General features: G+C 37.7%; 1 protein-coding gene and 1 long non-coding RNA gene across 5 annotated transcripts in view; one reads left to right on the top strand and one right to left on the bottom strand.

The window, feature by feature from the left end:
- Nucleotides 1-18,824, bottom strand: part of thsd7bb (thrombospondin, type I, domain containing 7Bb) — a 172,754-nt gene that overhangs the window by 3,539 nt on the left and 150,391 nt on the right. For all 4 annotated transcript variants that reach the window (XM_073876172.1, XM_073876171.1, XM_073876170.1 and 1 more), the window contains 13 exons: nt 18,654-18,757; nt 18,032-18,223; nt 16,959-17,267; nt 14,687-14,865; nt 11,049-11,203; nt 10,432-10,585; nt 10,211-10,349; nt 8,002-8,117; nt 7,803-7,917; nt 4,815-4,960; nt 4,455-4,629; nt 4,200-4,373; nt 1,029-1,124 (listed from right to left, as the gene is read on the bottom strand). In XM_073876172.1, the coding sequence (XP_073732273.1) occupies nt 1,029-1,124; nt 4,200-4,373; nt 4,455-4,629; nt 4,815-4,960; nt 7,803-7,917; nt 8,002-8,117; nt 10,211-10,349; nt 10,432-10,585; nt 11,049-11,203; nt 14,687-14,865; nt 16,959-17,267; nt 18,032-18,223; nt 18,654-18,757 (2,054 nt within the window). The remainder of the gene's footprint in view (nt 1-1,028; nt 1,125-4,199; nt 4,374-4,454; nt 4,630-4,814; nt 4,961-7,802; nt 7,918-8,001; nt 8,118-10,210; nt 10,350-10,431; nt 10,586-11,048; nt 11,204-14,686; nt 14,866-16,958; nt 17,268-18,031; nt 18,224-18,653; nt 18,758-18,824) is intronic.
- The window catches only part of LOC129427828 (uncharacterized), a 53,288-nt gene that overhangs the window by 23,739 nt on the left and 10,725 nt on the right, over nt 1-18,824 (top strand). The window contains exon 4 of the long non-coding RNA XR_012373246.1: nt 7,817-7,941. This is a non-coding gene — a long non-coding RNA (uncharacterized lncRNA). The remainder of the gene's footprint in view (nt 1-7,816; nt 7,942-18,824) is intronic.

Below are 18,824 nucleotides of genomic sequence, written 5' to 3'. Positions count from 1 at the left end.
GCCATGGGAACAGAGTTTGAGATATCAAAAATCCCTTCGCAATTTATCATCTACAGTGTCTCAGCATCATATTGACCACTTCTGGTGTCAATCGCATGAATCCCATAGAAGGAGTATTTAAAAGTTCACTGCATGGAACTGAAAGGCTTAAATATGCCTTTAAAATGAAAGTAAAGTTTAACGCATTGCCGTGGGAACAGCGTTCGATATATCAAAAATCCCTTCGCAATTTACCATCTACAATGTCTCGCCATCATGTTGATCACTTTTGGTGTCAATCGCATGAATATCCTAAAAGGAGTATTTAAAAGAACATTGCATGCAACTGTCAAAAAATCCACCTTTGTGACTGACACACTTCCTGGCGCCTGGTGGCGCTATACCCGAGACTCACAATAGGCACATCGATGCAATCGGAATCTTCAGACGAACAAACACCATATGTGTCTTCACAATAAGACATTTTTTGCCACTTCCTGTTTCTCTGAATTCGCCATGACTTTGTCGCTTCGCCATGGCAGAACCGTTCGAGATATCAAAAATCCCTTCGCAATTTAGCAAGTACCATGTCTCGGCATCATGATCACCACATTTGGTGTCAAACGCATGAATCCCCTAGGAGGAGTATTTAAAAGTTCATTGCATTCATTTCTGAAACAATCCAAAATGGCCGACTTCCTGTTGGGCGGAGCCGCAAAAAAAAAAAAAAATAAATAAAAATAATAATCCGAGCAAAAACAATAGGGCTTCGCACCTTTCCTAATAAGCAGTTATCGGCCGATAACGATATGTCGCCCAATATATCGTGCATCCCCAGCAAAAAATCACTTAAATTTGATATTTTTGGTCTAAAAACTAGACTTATTTTCTTGGGTATTTTTGCGCATCAAGAAAAAGCATCTTAATTTAAGAATTTTTAGATATTTTTACTAAAAACAAGACAAAAATACTAAGAATTTTTTTCTTGAAAATATTTTTTTTGCAGTGTAGTGCTTGTTTGTTAATGGATTAAGAATTATTTAAATCACCTGTGACGTTGACTCCATCAGAGCGCTGACACCACACCAGTCTGCGGTTATGCCTCCATTCACCAGTCATCCATTCATAACTGAGACAGGTCCCACCTGTAAACAGACACAAATACACTAGTGTACATTTAATGTTTAGTGTCTAAACAGCAGTTTTCAGTCTTGCAGAAGGTTGACAGAAAATTAGGTCTGCAAAACAACAGATTGTTGAAGAGAGAAAGGTGTTCATTTGTCCAAATCTACAGGAGGCCCAGTATTGTGCTCTCCACTAACAGATGTGGATAATTGGTGATTTACCATCACCTGCCCATCAACACATCCATTCTAAGCAAGTATTGCAAATGTACGTTCATGACAGAAAGAAGCCTTCAGCAAATGCCGAAATCTCACAAGATGTTGGGTTAAGGATTCTGGCTAGATGGGATACTGCTAGGGCCTGAATCCTGAGAGATGTTGACTTTAGGGTTAGGATAAAAACAGCACTCGGCACTCAACAAGATTTCACAAGATTTCTGCGTTTACTGTATTCCTTCTAACCTCACCCGTTTTTCTGGAATGTCTATCTGGCAATGCTTTTGTAAACATGTGTCGGGTTCTTACACAATAGTGGGGTTTCCATCCAAACGTGAGTGAATTTTTTCAAAATTCCCCCCCAAAAAAGAAAAACAAACAATGTGAATCAGGTGCGTTTCCATCAAGTTGTTTGAGCGAACAATGGTGGTATTGGTAAGCTATTAACCAACAGTAAATAAAACAGCTAAACGGTCAATCTCATGGGTTTAATGGGTCTCATTCATTAAGCAAGCATACGCACAAATTTTCACAAACAAATCGTCATTCAACAAAAACTTTCGTATCACAATTTCTTCTATATGTACGCAAAAATTTCAAGAAAACCTAAAACCACTCGTACGCAATAATCACATACACTATAATCAAAAACTAGGCTATAATTATAATGTTTACAATAATGTTGATATATAAAATTTACATGATTATATTTTATATTATAATATTTTCTGTATTATATATTATTATACACAATCTATATTATTATTATATACATTAAGGGGCGGTTTCCCGGACAGGGATTAGACTAGTCCTAGACTTAAACACTTTTAAGAGCTCTCCAAACTGAAATCAACTTGCACTTACAGATCTTAAAATACATCAGTGCCCTTTGTTTGACCTCAAAAGGCACACAGGTGATGTTTTTAGTAAGGCATGTTTGTTAAAACTAGTTATATTTTCTAATTAAACTAAGGCCTAGTCCTGGATTAAGCTAATCCTGGTCCGGGAAACCGCCCCTAAATGATACATTATTATAGACGTTTCAGCATTAACAACATAAACACGCGGCTTTCATGGTCAACACATAACTTCTGGTAAACTCCACTAAGAATAAATAACAACAAAGTCCTTTTAAAGTAGTTTATTTATATAACAAGAAAAATAAACAATACGTAGATTACCTAGAAAACAAAAACATTTGTTATTTTCAACAAGGTATTTGTTTAAGAGTTCAGTTTAGCAACTAGTCAGACCATTTAAAAAACTGAAACCGGAAGTAAAATTCCGACCAGATGTGTAATCGCGTCACCGCATGTGCATGGAAGATGCACGTAATGACAAATCTTCATGATTTCCTTCCTCACTTTTTAAATCTCTATATGAAAGCGTCTGCTTAATGTCTAATGTAAATGTCATGTAAATGTAATGAGAAGTCCAAACGTCAATCACTTGATGTCCTGTCTGTTTAATTTTAGATACAGATCCGCTCTCTGTCATATTAATGAAATGTCATATTTGTTAACCATCCAATACTTCTTTTTTTACAGCAAAACCTCCCAATAAAAAAATGCATAGCGAAACGAAAATTTACCAATAATAAATTAGATCATGGATTTCTTTTCGAGCTCTTTTGCTTTTATGACAAACTGCGCTAAAATTTTCTGTGGACTAGCGCTGCACTGCAGAAAGCCCTTATATGGAGCTGGTTTGGGGGTGTTTTATGCAAATTGCCAACCTCTTGCGCACGGCCGCTCATGTGGAACACTCCAAATTCACTAACGTAAGAACAAGTATAAGAACAAATACATGTACATAAACACGTGTTGTAAATTAGGTGGAAAGTTTTCTGAGAAGTTCAAGTGTGCGTATAAATACGAAAACATACGCAATTATTAGTGAATGAGACCCAATGTTCGCTATGTCAGAATTTATTCGGCAAATATTTTTCCATCTCCCGTTATTCGCATTTACTCTTTTTTGCACAAGTCAAAAACCACCTCAAGCGAGCATCAAAACTTTTTGCGAATTAAGGGAATTTTATTCGAAATTAGTCGTTTCTTATGCGATACTTTAAAATGCGCATAAAATCAGGGTGATGGAAACCCAGCTATTCACCAATAAATGTCCATGATGTTGTTCAGTCATTTGTGATATTATTTTTTATAAAACAAGTCTAAGGTTAGACTTAAGTAATTTCATAGTTTACTTTAAATAACATCATATTTGTCCCAAATCGTTAGCGATTAACATTGGCTGCTAACGTATATTTTGCATTTTGAAGTAGATGCTATCTGACTAAGCTCACACTATTTAATGTGCACGTCGTCTGGTGTACGATACCCCCGAGTTCTCCTAGACGCTTCTCGTCCAGTGTGCGACCCCCTTTATTCTTAAAACTCTTTAAATCTGAAGCTGTATATTTAAATGTTTGCTAGTTTTAGACAAAACTTGTGTCAACATATTTTATTTTAAAAATATTTTTGAAATGGAAGCCTTGGACCAAATAATGAAGAAAAAGCAGCCAACAGGAGCCCAGAATAGATGTGAACTCATTCTTTATCTCAGGGTGAGACCAAAAGAAATTGCTTGATATAATGACATAAGTCTGACTACAATGAAGATGCTTTATAGATAGTTTTACATACTTTTAATGTACTTTGGATGCTTTCCCAACAGAATTCCTATAGTTAAATTTGTGTTTGATGAGTTTGCTCTTATTAATAAATGTGGAGAACAGAATGAGTAAGTCAGTGTTTATAATCTTTTTAACCATTAATATAGAAATCTAACATTTTCATGGCCTTTTAAAAGGCTTTCAATTTTACAATTCTATGTTTTCCAAGTCTGTGAGAGATCCCTGTATGTTGCTTTCCCACATACCTTGGCATGGCTGTGTTTCATAGACCTGGCTTGGACAGCTGTCCTGGTTCTCTGCCACCTGTGTGACTACGGCTCTAGAACGAGCCTGTCGACCCCACGTCTCAAAACTACGCCCATCCAAACACAGCAGCTGACATGAACTCCATGGGGACCATTTGGCCAGATGACATTCGCCTGATGTACAAGATGAAATCGCAGCCAATGAGTGATCGCAAAGACTGATGTCTTACCAAACTATGTGCAGCAAATGCAAACCTGGGCAAGGGATCGCGCAGGGCTGTTGTAACTCAATCTCACTCCCTTTACTCTGGGAAGTTACCACACACCAATGGTCTTCTACAGGGACCGGTTGAGGAGGACCTGAAAGAGAACCCCAGTGCACCACACAGGACATTTCCCTCCGACTTACACCTTCACCACAGTCAGCACCCTATGAGGAAAGTCATACAAAGACAATTTGAGCTACACGTCTGGCTCTGGAGATAACAAGCACGGCTATGCCCATCCACCAGCTAGACCAGCACCAAACCAGCATAAACCAGCCTAGATCAGCATGGAAATTAATTCAGGCCTAAGCTTGTCGTTTCAGCTGGATTGGTTTCACAAAATCAATACCTCGACCCTGCATGGACTCCAGTTCCCCAGCCTCCAGCTGTAGCAAGGTTTGATGGGACACGAGCGAGTCTGTGAGAGCTGAGACGGACACGGACGACCTCCCTCTCCAGCAGACTGTAAAACCACCCTGGAGCGCGTCATCTGACCTGAAAATTTTACAGACGTACCTAAACGTTGGCATATGGAGATGCGAAAGTTTTCACAGATTCACAGGTAGTGCATTTCACATTAAAGTGCAAGCACCGTTCGCATGCTTAAATTTAATAAGAGCTCAGGGAACAGTTTACTCATGGGCCTGACGGAGCCTTGAATTGAGATAAATGAGACTGATTAAAGCTTTTAATTAAACTCCTAACAATAGACAGAAGGAGGGGCTGAGCTCCAAGGAGCATGAAGGAACTCACAAATGTTTAATCACAAAGGTGTATGTGTGTGTGTGTGCGCGTTATCTTTTCAAAGACACCACATTCATTTTTCTGGAACGTATTATTAGTTATGCTTGTCTGCTATTATTGTTCATATGTAAGGTTGGGGATTTGTTTGAAACCCCTAATCCGAAATATTAAACTTAACCTGACATGCACTGTTTGTGCTATTTCAAATTACCCAGCAAATGATAGCAGCCATTTCACTGTCTAGGTTGCCAAACCCGATATAGTCGAGAAATGAGTAACCCTCTTCTAGCCAGAATAAACTTGAATTTGGTGATGTCATTTTTGCCAAAATAACTTGCAAGATGTGTGATATTCCATCATGTAAGCATTATTTTTGGGCTATGGTAAGACGTCTATTAAATTTTTAAAGACAGCCCAAATTTTAGCCTAGACATTGCTTGCTGGGTATTGCTTATTAAAAATCTGATGGTCAATAAAACTGACAATTATATCCCATAGACTTACACTTAAAGGATTAGTCCACTTTCTCAAAAGAAAAATCCAGATAATCCACTCACCACCATGTCACCCAAAATGTTGATGTCTTTCTTTGTTCAGTCCAGAAGAAATTATGTTTTTTGAGGAAAACATTGCAGGATTTTTCTCATTTTGATGGACTTTAATGGGGCCTAACATTTAATACTTAACTCAACACATAGCAGTTTTTTTCAACGGAGTTTCAGGGGACTGTAGGCGGTCCCAGGCGATGCATGGGGGTCTTATCTAGCGAAACGATTGTCATTTTTGACAAGAAAAATAAAAAATATGTACTTTTAAACCACAACTTTTCGTCTAGGTCCGGTCCATTACGCCTAACGTAAATGCGTAGTGACGTAGGGAGGTCACGTGTTACATATATAAAACGCACATTTGCGGACCATTGTAAACAATAAACTGCCACAAAGACATTAATTGGTATCAGTTGACATACAACAACGTAGGAACGGTCCTCTTTCAACACACTTGTAAACACTGGGGCGTAGTTTCGCGTTCGTCCTCTGTGACCTCTTAACGTCATGACGTATTGCGTGGGGTCACGCTGGTGCATCACGACCGGATCTACATGACGAGAAGTTGTGGTTTAAAAGTGTATATTTGTTATTTTTCTTGTCAAAAATGACAATCGTTTTGCTAGATAAGACCCTTATGCCTTGTTTGGGATTGTTTATAGTCCTTTGAAACTCCTTTGAAAAAAACTGTTAAGTGTTGAGTTAAGTAATAAATGTTTGGCTCTATTAAAGTCCATTAAAATGAGAAAAATCCTGCAATGTTTTCCTCAAAAAACATAATTTCTTCTCGACTGAACCAAGAAAAACATTAACATTTTGGATGACATGGTGGTGAGTAAATTATCTGGATTTTTCTTTTAAGAAAATGGACTAATCCTTTAATGGATCCGAAGCAAATCTAGTGATCAGAATATCTGAGATTTGAGTGTTAACATCCATGTGTTTAACTCACTAAATGTGTGTATTGTCTTGTAACTAAATTTGCATATTTATAAGCTATACTGTTGTTGTATCTTTTCTCAAGTCTGCAAAACCTGTAAATGTAACATAAGTTTTTCAGTTTCTCTGTCAAATGCACGAGTCGAGGACAGACTTTTATGCATTACTTTACACTCATTTCCATTTGTGACGTTTATCTTTCACACACTGATACATGTGCACATAAACAAAACTGCAAGAGAGGCGTTTGTATCACAATATGGGGTAATGGGACCTGTGCCAATCAGATTTTGCTTTAGCCATTTATGACTTTTCCAGGATAAAAGAAAAAAAAATGGGCCATTTTTGCATTTATTTGTTAGACAGTCTGTCAGGAGAAAACGGGAAAGCATAGGGTGGAGAGATGGGTACAGGATTGGCAAAGGACCTTGTGCAGGGATACGATTTCGGGTCGTCGAAGTGCGTCGGCACCATATGTCAGAAAACTGTCCACTACACAATTGACTTCGAATTTTGGTTGGGTCTGTAATGCCTTAGAAGCTTCCTAAAAACCTCTCTCAGAAACCTATATTAGGGTAGGGATACTAAACGCGTGGTTTTGCACCTATGTGGGGTCCCTTTGTGCTTAACTGGCAACCTCATTATGAAATGCAAGCACTTGATGCTGATTGGCTGCCTTTGCTGCCACTCAAAATAATGTAAACTTCGCAGTCTTCAGAACATGGACAGACAAAATTGGACAGATATAAGAGCACACCTCGGAACGCGACTCGCCATTTCGCCTTGAACTTCGCTGACACTGCTGCAATTTACTTCCGGTTGGAGACGAGAGTCCGGATGTATGCAAATTATTTTAAATAATTTGGGGGGGGGGGCTGAGATGCATTTTACGTAATATGTATCCGTTGTTCAGATTGGTCCATTTTCTGGCAGAGAAATATCCAGAGGAGGAATTTCTATAAAATAGAGATGTTCAGAATGTCTAGCACTTTCGTATGTTCGTGAATGCGGGTAGACTACCGTTATTCAACTAAGACGTCAGTTTTTTAATCTCAATGGATGTAATAAATAAACCAGTGGAAGATTAAAACAAATAGAGATTGTACTTTGGTTTCCACAGGTGTGTGAACATTCCGACCAGTTGGACCACTCTGTGAGCAGGCAGTTTACAGGACAGCCCACCTCACATGGGGCAGACAGCTTTCCTCGTGATGGACCCAACTAGAAAAAAGAAGAAATAGTAAAGTAAGTACAGTTCTGTTGAAGTTTTATAATCTCAGTATATTAATAAAAAATATCGAGCACCTCTTTGCACATGCTCAGTTCCACCAGCTCTCCGTCACTGCGGACACAGTTCAGGAGTCGCGTCTTAATCCCCCTGCCGCATACTGCATTCTCACCTATCTGACAGCTACTCCAGTCTGTAAAACACACACACATATTTGTTTTTATATCCTATACTTATTTTCTAGGTTAATGTAACCCAGAATTTGTCCAAATTTAACCAAAACTTGGGATGAAACAACAGAACAATCTTAGAATGTAGTAGAGATTTGCCATGGACTTGTTACTAGTCGATATGCTACGACTAGCAGTTTTATACTGAAGTAATCATATTTTCTATCCCTAAACCTAACATTTCCAGATATTATTTTAAACATTATTTACAGTGGCGGCCGATGACTTCTTTTTTAAAGGGCGCACAATGCGAAGTTCATCATAACATGTATGTAGCCCGTCATGTGTGTGGGTCGTAATTTCAAAATATGTGTTCTGCGCTTCGAGTGAACCTATGTGCATCACGTGTCTTGTCAAAATAAGTGTCTGCTGCAGACGCAGAAGGGTTTATGATAAAAGAGACACTCGAGTTTGACAGATATTCGCATAATCTCCTGTGTAATCAGAGTTTACTGTTAAGGGAGTGTCTTGCGTGTATTTTGTGAACGTGAGCGTATCTTTTATCATAAACGGTTTTGACGCATGTGCAGCAGGCACTTATTTTGACAAAACACGTGATGCACTTCGAACACATATTTTGAATTTGCGCCCCTCGGAAGAGCAGTCACAACCCGCCAGTGATTATTAACTGTTTTCCTTGTGCGATCCCCACATCTGGGGACGCTTGTGACCCTGGACCACAAAACCAATCATAAGTCGCACGGGTACAGTATACTTGTAGCAAAAAGCAACAAATACATCGTATGGGTCAAATTATACATTTTTATGCCAAAAATCATTCGGATGTTAAATAAAGATCAAGTTCCAAAATTTCCGTAAATATATATAAAAATGTATTTATCATTAGCAATATGTGTTGCTAAGGACTTAATTTGGACAACTTTAAAGATTATTTTCTTAATGATTTTTTGCACCTTCAGATTCCAGATCTTGAAATAGTTGTATCTTGTCCAAATATTGTCCTATCACAAAACAAATCCATAAAGCTTATTTATTCTGCTTTGAAATTATCTATAAATCTCAATTTCAAAAATGTGGTTTTTATAGTGTAAAATGAAATCTGACCCACACATTACTCCCTATATGGGTGATTCTCACGAAACCATTGAAACACCACGGCACTAATGATTTTAGCTTTAAAATGTGTAATATAGTAACATTAAAAAGCATCAGAATTAACACAATACTGTGTTCTACCTTGCACAATGTGTGATTTCAACATAAGAATTTATAATTGTACATTTTATCTCATTTTTTGCTGAAATTCTCATTACCGCAATGTGTCCGGCTGTGTTTGAACATGCGTTATGTTGTAATTTAATCAAATTAACACAAAAATATTAAGAAAAAAAAATAAATGGATGTTTTGCTAGACTACTTTAGATGACAGAAAAAATATTTACTAAATATATTGATGTATAATAATAATGAAGAAAAATTAGGAAAATGATGTGTCCATGCCTGATGTTCTCATCCTCCGCAACACTTTTTGAGAACAGTTTAAGCACACATACAGAATTTTAATAAAGTTTGATTTTGAGTGACCAAGCTTGACCAGTTACTTCAAGATGGCTACCAGGTAAGATCATTTTTTTACAGTTAATTTGAAATATTGTCTTACACGACATTTTGATTATCATTACCGCAACAGATGCTTATTAAATGTTAATTTAATTAATAGAAGCATAATACTTTGATTTTAAATGCATGTGCAGAATCTCCAAATTATGTTTTTTCAGGTTTGTCATGTCATTTTGAAAATATGTCAGTGTTTATGTTTTCTGACGGTTGCGGTAATGAGATTTTTTAGGACTAATTTTTAAAATTATGTTACAAAAAGTGTTAAATGATAAGTAAAAGTTTTTAAATTAATGTTCCCATTTACTCCAGACTTTGTTTTTTCAATGTCTGGTGGGAAAAAAAGTAAATTTAAGCAATTTTTACATTTTCATGCTTGACATTTTTAAAACCAAGTTTTCGTGAGAATCACCCATATGCTATATTGTGGCTAGGACACATTTTGAATCAGAGTGTGTTAATCTTGTGAATGCAGTACCTGAATATACGTATGAGTATTTAAGACAGGTGACATTGTTACAAGGTTGAGTTTGGTTTAGATCAGGGCAGATGTGATCTCCTTCTGGCCATCTCAACACAGTTCGACTCCTCCACCTCAAATCACCATCATTACAATCCTACAGGAACATAACTAGTTAAAATCATTTAATCACTACAGGACATTTCTCCATTATCTGTCTATACATCAGTTGAACTCACCACAGAACATTTGGTCCATTGGCTCCATTCTGAGGTCACACAGTGGGTGGGGCAAGGCAGTAAACAGCTCTCAGCTGTGATTGGCTGCTCCTCTTGGTCACACAGCGAGTCGTCCACTCTCTCATCCGGGTTCTGTCCTCCCATTTTCAGACAGCTGTCAGTCAGAGACTGAGAAATGTTAAGGTCTTATAAGGGAAATTTAGTTTTTTTAACTATTCAATGAGAAAGAAACTATTAAATCAGGGCCAAAAATATTCAATGCTCAGTTATGACTATTTGTGCGATCCCATTATCCTCTCTGACTTCACTTCAGTCTGAAGGGCAGAGTTATGACCTTCCTTATCTTTTGAAGCAGAGTTATGACCCCATGAATCTATTTGGCACTACTGTGACCTCTGCTCTGTTTTGAACGCTGACTTACGAGACAATTTTGCTGCGTGACTCACACAGGATCTGTTTTATCATCGAATAACAGTGGTAAAACACAATACAATATATCGAGCTGCTTTACCACAAAGGAAACTTAATAAAAAATTGTATTACTCACCGAAGATACAACACTTCTCTTTAACGAAATAATGGATTATTATTAACTATTTTGATGACTTCAGTCTCACCGGATTTTGCGGGTCCGTAGGCCTTCTCCACATATAGGCTGGCCTGGTGTTGAATCATTGTTAGTGTTTATAGGGTGGATGATGCACATGGACCAGGAGGTCACGTCCCATATATACTGACTGCACTGAGAGTAACAGTGCAGTACCTCAGACACCTGATAACACACAACAAAACTGTCTTTAAATAAAAAAGCATACAGGTATGTATTTAGGCACACATGTGGGTTTGCGTGTGTATGTGTGAATAAAGGTAATATGTGACCCTGGACCACAAAACCATATATAATTTTTTATTTATACATAAATAAAAGTATTGATGTATGGTTTGTTAGGATTTAACAATATTTGGCTGAGATACAACTATTTAAAAATCTGGAATCTGAGGGTGAAAAAATCGAAATATTGAGAAAATCGCCTTTAACTCATTCCCCGCCAGCCATTTTTTTGAAAAGTTGCCCACCAGCATTTTTTGTGATTTTCACAAAAGTTTTACAAAATGCCTTCAAGAAAAATTTTCTTCTGGAAATATATAAACATACAAATATATCAAATGAAAGAACAGACCCTCTGCTTTCAAACAAACAATAAACAAACAAACAAACAAAACGGGAAAAAACACTTTTCATCTACATTTTTTTCTCTGCTTATAAATTCTTAAATATGGGTATTTTTCTTAAAAAATATTTTTTTAGCAAAAAGCTAAAATAACTATTTTTTGTAAAAGGAATTTTGTTAGAGATCAGATTCAGAATGATTATCAAAATATACACAGAGTTTAAAATTAGTAAATACATTTTTGCTTCATTTTTTATAAATTGGTTAAGTGCGCCATCTAGTGGATAATCTAGCTGTATTACAGATTAACATAAAAACTCATCTGAGAAAAGTTTTTTTTCATGCAAATGTTTTCTCTTAGTTGATGAGATAACTCATCAATGGCGGGGAAAGAGTTAGAGTTTATCCAAATGAAGTCTTTAGCAACACATATTACTATTACGAGACGTTTTTATCTACATACGCAGAGGGTCCCCTTACATGGAAGTCGGCATTTTGTGCCCCCATTTTTCTACAGAAGCATGTAATGGACAATTGTTTTTACTAAGTTGTCTCCGAAGATGCCATGTTTGTCCAGTGGTGGCTACCATAGCTTCTCTATGTGTTTTAAAAGCGAGGGGTGAACGGGCCATTTGTAGCAATTTGCAACCTCACCACTAGTTACTGCTAAAATTTACACACTGCACCTTTAATATGATTTTTGGCACAAAATATGATAATTTTGACTTGTACAATGTATTTTCGGCCATTGCTACAAATATACCTGTGCTGCTTATGACTTATTTTGTGGTCCAGGGTCACAAATGTCAATCACTATGTTTACATGCACAAAATTTAGTAAATCCGACTGAATTTAATTTGATTGAAGTTTACGACAATAAAGTTTACATGCACCCTAAACATTGCAATCTGATTAAAATGTTCGTTTACATGTACATTCTATATAATCCGAACCGAACATCTGCGCAAGTGCAAAGCCAGGGTTGCCAGATTCACGCTTCAAAACATTCCAATTGAAATGCCAATAACTAATGAACAAAATCCTTTCATCTTTAACCCGCAGAAATAAAACAACTCATGGAAACAGTTTAAACAGTAGCCCAAATCTAAACTCGAAAAAAAGCAGAAGACTTGGCAACGTCATGTTGCGCACAGCATTTCTCGTCAAGTTCACGCTTTATCTCTGGATAAATGTACAAAGCTGTTTTGGAGAAAGTTGTTATTAAGAACTTTTCAGATATAAGCAATGAAAACACAATTTTCGAAAGGCACAAAACTATTTTATTGCTTTATAGCCTAATATTATGAAAGAACACACAACGCTGCAGAATGTAAGGCGCGTGACCCCATTACCTTAATAATGCGTGTTGCCACTGCCTTGCTATTGCATGTTTTCTGTGACAAGAATTATGTGATACGTAAATATTAGGTTAATATAAGACGTGAATTTTAGCACAATTGTTTTGCACATATGCAGAAGGTACTTTTTCACCCGATTGAGAAAATGCTATGATTCATGCGTACATGCGTATCACAGATCGGACTATACCACCCCTTTCAGTACAATCAAAATTTGCATCCAATCGACCTCAATCGTATCGATTAAAGTGTTTGCATGAAGGCTTTTTAATCCAATTAAAGGAAAACACCACTGTTTTTCAATGTTTTACTATGTTCTTACCCCAACTTAGACAAATTAATACAAACATATCTTTTTTTAATGCGTGCACTTAATTTTTGTAAAACGCTTTGTGAATTTGTTAGCATTTAGCCTAGCCCCATTCATTTCTTAGGATCCACACAGGGATGAATTTAAAAGCCACCAAACACTTCCATGTTTTCCCTATTAAAAGAAATTATGTTACATGAGTAGTTACACAAGTAAGTATGGTGGCACAAAATAAAACATGGTGATTTTTTAAGCAAATAAAAAATGAGAACTTTAATGTATGGCGGAGGAACACTTATTTTGCAGCACTTCGACCTCGCTAAATGCTCTTTTATCTGTTAAAAAAATCGCCACGTTTTATTTTGTGCCACCATACTTACTCGTGTAACTACTCATGTACAGTCTTTAAATAGGAAAAACATGGAAGTGTTTGGTGGCTTCTAAATTCATCCCTGTTTGGATCCTAAGGAATGAATGGGGCTAGGCTAAATGCTAACACATTCATAGCGCACTGTACAAAGATTAAAAGTGCACGCATTGAAAAAATATATGTATGTATTAATTTGTTGAGGTAAGAACATAGTAAAATATTGAAAAACGGTGGGGTTTTCCTTTAATCAATCATTACGATTAAAAACGGATTATTTGGTTGCATGTAAACGTAGCTAATGTGTGCCTTCCCACTCACACACAACGGTACACTCACCTGAGCCTTTGTAGACATTCAGATCAGCAATACATGACCAGCAGCCAAACCGCAATAGAGACAATGGGCGGAAAACAGGAAAGAGAAATAAAATAAAGGAAAGAAGTGAAAATAAAATATATAGTTTTTTGTCTAACTTTTAGGTCTGTACTTCAGCTAGATTATCTACTGTCTTATTTCTATGAGTGAAAGTGAGCTTAAGGAAACGCTTGCGGACTCAATAAAACTTTAATTTTTACTATACTTGCCCAGATGGAATATAAAATAAAGAAAGTGAAATACAGGTCAAACCAGCAAAATGCTGAGGGGGATAAGAGCTTCAATCCCTGTAGATCTCTGTCCTCTACAATCTTGACTTAGTGGAACAGAATGTGGTTGAGAAACATTGAGGAAGGGCATGAAAAAGGGCAGACTAGGGAGCAACCAAAACCCAGGCCAAATGAATAATGAATCAGGTTTACACACACTGCCACATCCTCCGTGACTCACATCCACAGTTCAAGATATTTGGGAATGTTTGAAAACAATACAGACATGAACACACATGTATGTGGCTTTTACTCATGGCTGCTTTAAATGAACTGAGCAGCTGTATTAGCAAGCAAAAAGGTCTTTAAGGTACATTGTTTGTATTTTTTCGAATTTGCAAATTAAAAAATATAAAAAAGACAAATATCACACAGACACACGCACAAAAAAGTCTCTCACCTGATTTTTGTAATTAAGTTGCGGGCAGGGTCGGCCTCCATTGAAAGGTTTTTCTCGTAGCCACTGAGAGCGAACTTTCACACCTCCACCACAAGAGGCGCTGCAGGTGGACCAGTTAGACCACTCACTCAATCTACAGTCTGTAGAACAAGGCACGTGACAGACTTCCTCTTCATAACCTGTAAAATCAAATATGTCACTTAAAAATGTGCCGGCAATGCATTGTTACAAGTCATTTACAGTGGCTCTGCATGACAACATTTATAATATTAGAATTACATTTAACTTTTATCCAAAGTGATTTGGAAATTGAACTCAAGTCCTTAACATTGCATCATAGACATACTACATACAAGCCTTCTTTAAAGGGATAGTTCACCCAAAAATGAAAATAATGTCATTAATGACTCATCCTCATGTCGTTCCAAACTCGTATGACCTCAATTCATCTTCGGAAAACAGTTTAAGATGTTCCAGATTTAGTCCGAGAGCCTGTTGACCCTTCATTAAAAATCTACATACGGTATACTGTCCATGTCCAGAAAGGTAATAAAAACATCAAAGTAGTCCATGTGACATCAGTGGGTCAGTTAGAATGTGTTGAAGCATCGAAAATACATTTTAATCCTAAAATAACAAAAATGACGACTTTATTCATTATTGATGAAGTACGACACAGCTGACGTGTTATCTGGTGCGCCCCAGCAGTTTTTTTTTTGTGCGCCTGAGCTTCGTTTACAGTCTGAGGGAGACGCACGCTGTTGCTTCACAACAAACGCAGAACAGAAGACAATGCTGAATAAAGTCATAATTTTTATTATTTTTGTACCAAAATTTATTTTTTATGCTTCAATACATTCTAACTGACCCACTGATGTCACATGGACTACTTTGATAATGTTTTTATTACCTTTCTGAACATGGACAGTATACCGTATGTAGATTTTCAATGAATGGTCAACAAGCTCTCAGACTAAATCTAAAATTTCTTAAACTGTGTTTTGAAGATGAATTGAGGTCTTACGAGTTTGGAACGACATGAGGGTGAGTCATTAATGACATCATTTTCATTTTTGGGTGAACTATCTCTTTAAAGGCAGAATAGGCAGGAATCATCCAAAAAAACTTCCCTACAAATTTGCCTAAACTGACCCCACATATCAATACACAAGTAAAATGTAAGTACTCCGAAAAAGAGAGCACAAAAATCGAGTGTCTGTACACCTCCCACGACTGTTTTAAACACAGCCAATTTTTCCATTCACTCCAACCCCTCCCTTCTGGGTTTCTTCTAAAGCCACGCCCCCAAAACACATGAACGCGTGACGTCGACCGCTCTGCTGGGAGAAGGATTTACCTCAGACGAGCGGAGAGGAAGGAGCGCGGTGCATGTAGCAACATCATGTCACAATCACATGTAATAATACACCTAACTTGATCACTATGAATATAAACAAATAGGATGGCTTTTAGTACTCACTATTAAACTAGCATATCGATACTGGTAAAGTTTAAAATATATTTTGTTTGATTCGGTAACAACCGAGCTAGTTATATTTATAAGACAAAGCTAAAAACAGATTGCATTGATATAAGTTTTTTCATTACCATCAGTTACACTGTGATGAAGGTGAATTTCGTGGAAGATTCATAACATAAGATGTTTTGCATGGAAGAGTTTCTGTGATGAAAGCATTGTTGACTCTGATGAGGACTACACTCTGGAGACAATACGCTACCGCATCGTTGACTCGAGGAAAAGCCACACAATATTTATTCTCGTTAGATTTCTTCATTTATTCCTTTTTTTGCCTCGTTTGCCTTCGCTGACTGCACATGCAGGTACTGTGAGTTCTGAATGCACTTTCTCTGCCATACTTTTTCTCTTCCTAGAGAGCCTCGTGCACGTTCAAATCAATCAGGTGTGCGCATGTGTGGGCAGATCCCATAGCAACAGGGGTGGTAGCCATGGTCGCGAGAGAGAGTGATAGTCGCGCAAGCCAATCATTTGTTTCGTCCCGAATGGAAATAATAGCTGTGTTTAAAACAGTGGTGAGAGGTCTACAGACACTCGAGTTTAATACTCTCTTTTTCAGAGTACTTACATTTTAATTATGTATTGGTATATAAAGACAGTTTAAACAAATTTGTAAAAAAGTTTTTTAGATGATTCCTGCCTATCCTGCCTTTAACACTAGACATCTGAAATGAAGAAATATGTATACATATCCCTTATTAATATATAAATATGATATAAAAACTTGTAAATCACCAGAGCTGCTACAGAGATGTGGTTCCACCAATCGTCCCTTGTGATCCAGACAGGCCAGGGCTCTATAACGCTTGCCAGCTCCACACTCGCTCTTCTTTCTTTGAGCTTGCCAGTCCTGGACCGCCTTTTGGCCTTCCTGGTAAACTCCTTGGAGGAAAGGATGCCAAGCCTGATGTTTTATTGGATGGAGCAAACAGGGCGACCAGGGACCCTGAGGTTGGGTGTAAAACTCAGAACAGGGGCAGGCTTCTTTCTCCTGGAGCGGACACAACTCTTTCTGCTGGCAACGCCAGCGCTTTTTACTGCGACCTGAGAGTTTGTGTGGGGATGGGGAGAGAAAAGTGGAAAAGTTAGATAAGTGATAAGGGCAGGATGAAAAACATTTTACAGGTGTATATAGGGTCCAAAGTTAACCACTGCAAGTGTCAAATCTGAAAAAAACCTCGTAACTTAATTTAAAGGGGACATATCATGAAATTTTTTCTTTTTCCATGTTTAAGTGCTATAATTGGGTACTCAGTGCTTCTATCAACCTACAAAATGTATAAAAGATCAACCCAGTAACTTAGTTTTGGTTAACCACTTTCTGCAAGCATGTGAAAAAATAGGTCATTGCAATTTGGCTCCCCCTGTGATGTCAGAAGGGGATAATACCACCCCTTAATCCGCACTATCCAACCACGGCACTGCCATTAAGTGCAGAGATCAGCATTTAAAAGGACACAACCAAAACGGCACATTTTTGCTCACACCTACAAAGTGGCAATTTTAACATGTTATAATAAATTATCTGTATGATATTTTCAGCTAGAACTTCACATACGTACTCTGGAGACACCAAAGTCTTGTGAAATGTCCCCTTTGAAATATTTTATTTAGGGACGCATGCAAATGTCACGTGCATCTCGTCAGTAAAGCCGCTTTCTTGATTAGTAGTAAATGGCCATCACCAAATCTTAGATGGAGCGGCATTTTCTACACAGAGCCGTAGTTCACTAACAAGCTGGGCCATATTGCATTTTTTAAAATGAATATAAAATTAATTCTGGACCCTGAATGTACAAAAATTTTACCTATCAAGGATCGGTTTCGGGTACGCCAACTACCACAGCCTTGGCACTGGGTAAATTTGCTCCAGGAAGTGAAGGTGCATTCGTTCTTACATGGCACCCGGCACTCCCTCACCTGTACGGGCATCACACCTGCCCACCTCATACAGTCGGAAATATCTGATGCAGCGTCATCCGCACCGACACACGTAACGTCTTCAGACGGGAAGGTGATATGAAATAAACAGAGGGTGAGAAAGACAAAATTCATGAGATGAGATTCATGAATGTAACCCAATATGCTCAAGTTAAAGAAATAATTTTTTTTCTTAAAACTGACTTCACGCCCGTCTGTCCTGCTTTTTCAAAAATTATACAGGATTTGGAGCCAACCTCTCAGATTTTTAGGTGCTGGTACCCATGTTTCAGTTGCCTGGGTTACTGTAGGTTTTGCTGGATGCTGAAACTCACTTTGAATGAATCCCTGCTGTTCAGCCTTTTAATTTACATGTCCCAGCAGGAGATTTTAAGTGGACTGAAATGTCCAAGCAGTGCTAAAAGATGCATTTTTACAACTGTCTATACACAGAAGGGAGTTCCTTCAGGCAGTCAAATCTCACGTAGAAACAATAAATCTGTTACCTACCTCTTAACTCTAAGCCAATCCCGCATGGCTCTGTGGGTCCGCCCACAGCATGTCTCACCGAATCGGGTACCAGAATGCACGGATGCCAGCGGTGGGTCTGCCATCTGCCAGAAAACAACATGTGCTGGGGTTTGGCTTATGTCCAGTTACATCATAAAAATGTAGTTATAA

This window comes from Misgurnus anguillicaudatus, chromosome 14 (assembly GCF_027580225.2).
Source record: "Misgurnus anguillicaudatus chromosome 14, ASM2758022v2, whole genome shotgun sequence".
In the NCBI taxonomy this organism is placed as follows: Eukaryota; Metazoa; Chordata; class Actinopteri; order Cypriniformes; family Cobitidae; genus Misgurnus; species Misgurnus anguillicaudatus.
Note: the sequence above shows the minus strand (reverse complement) of the source record. Positions and strands in the feature narration are given on the sequence as shown.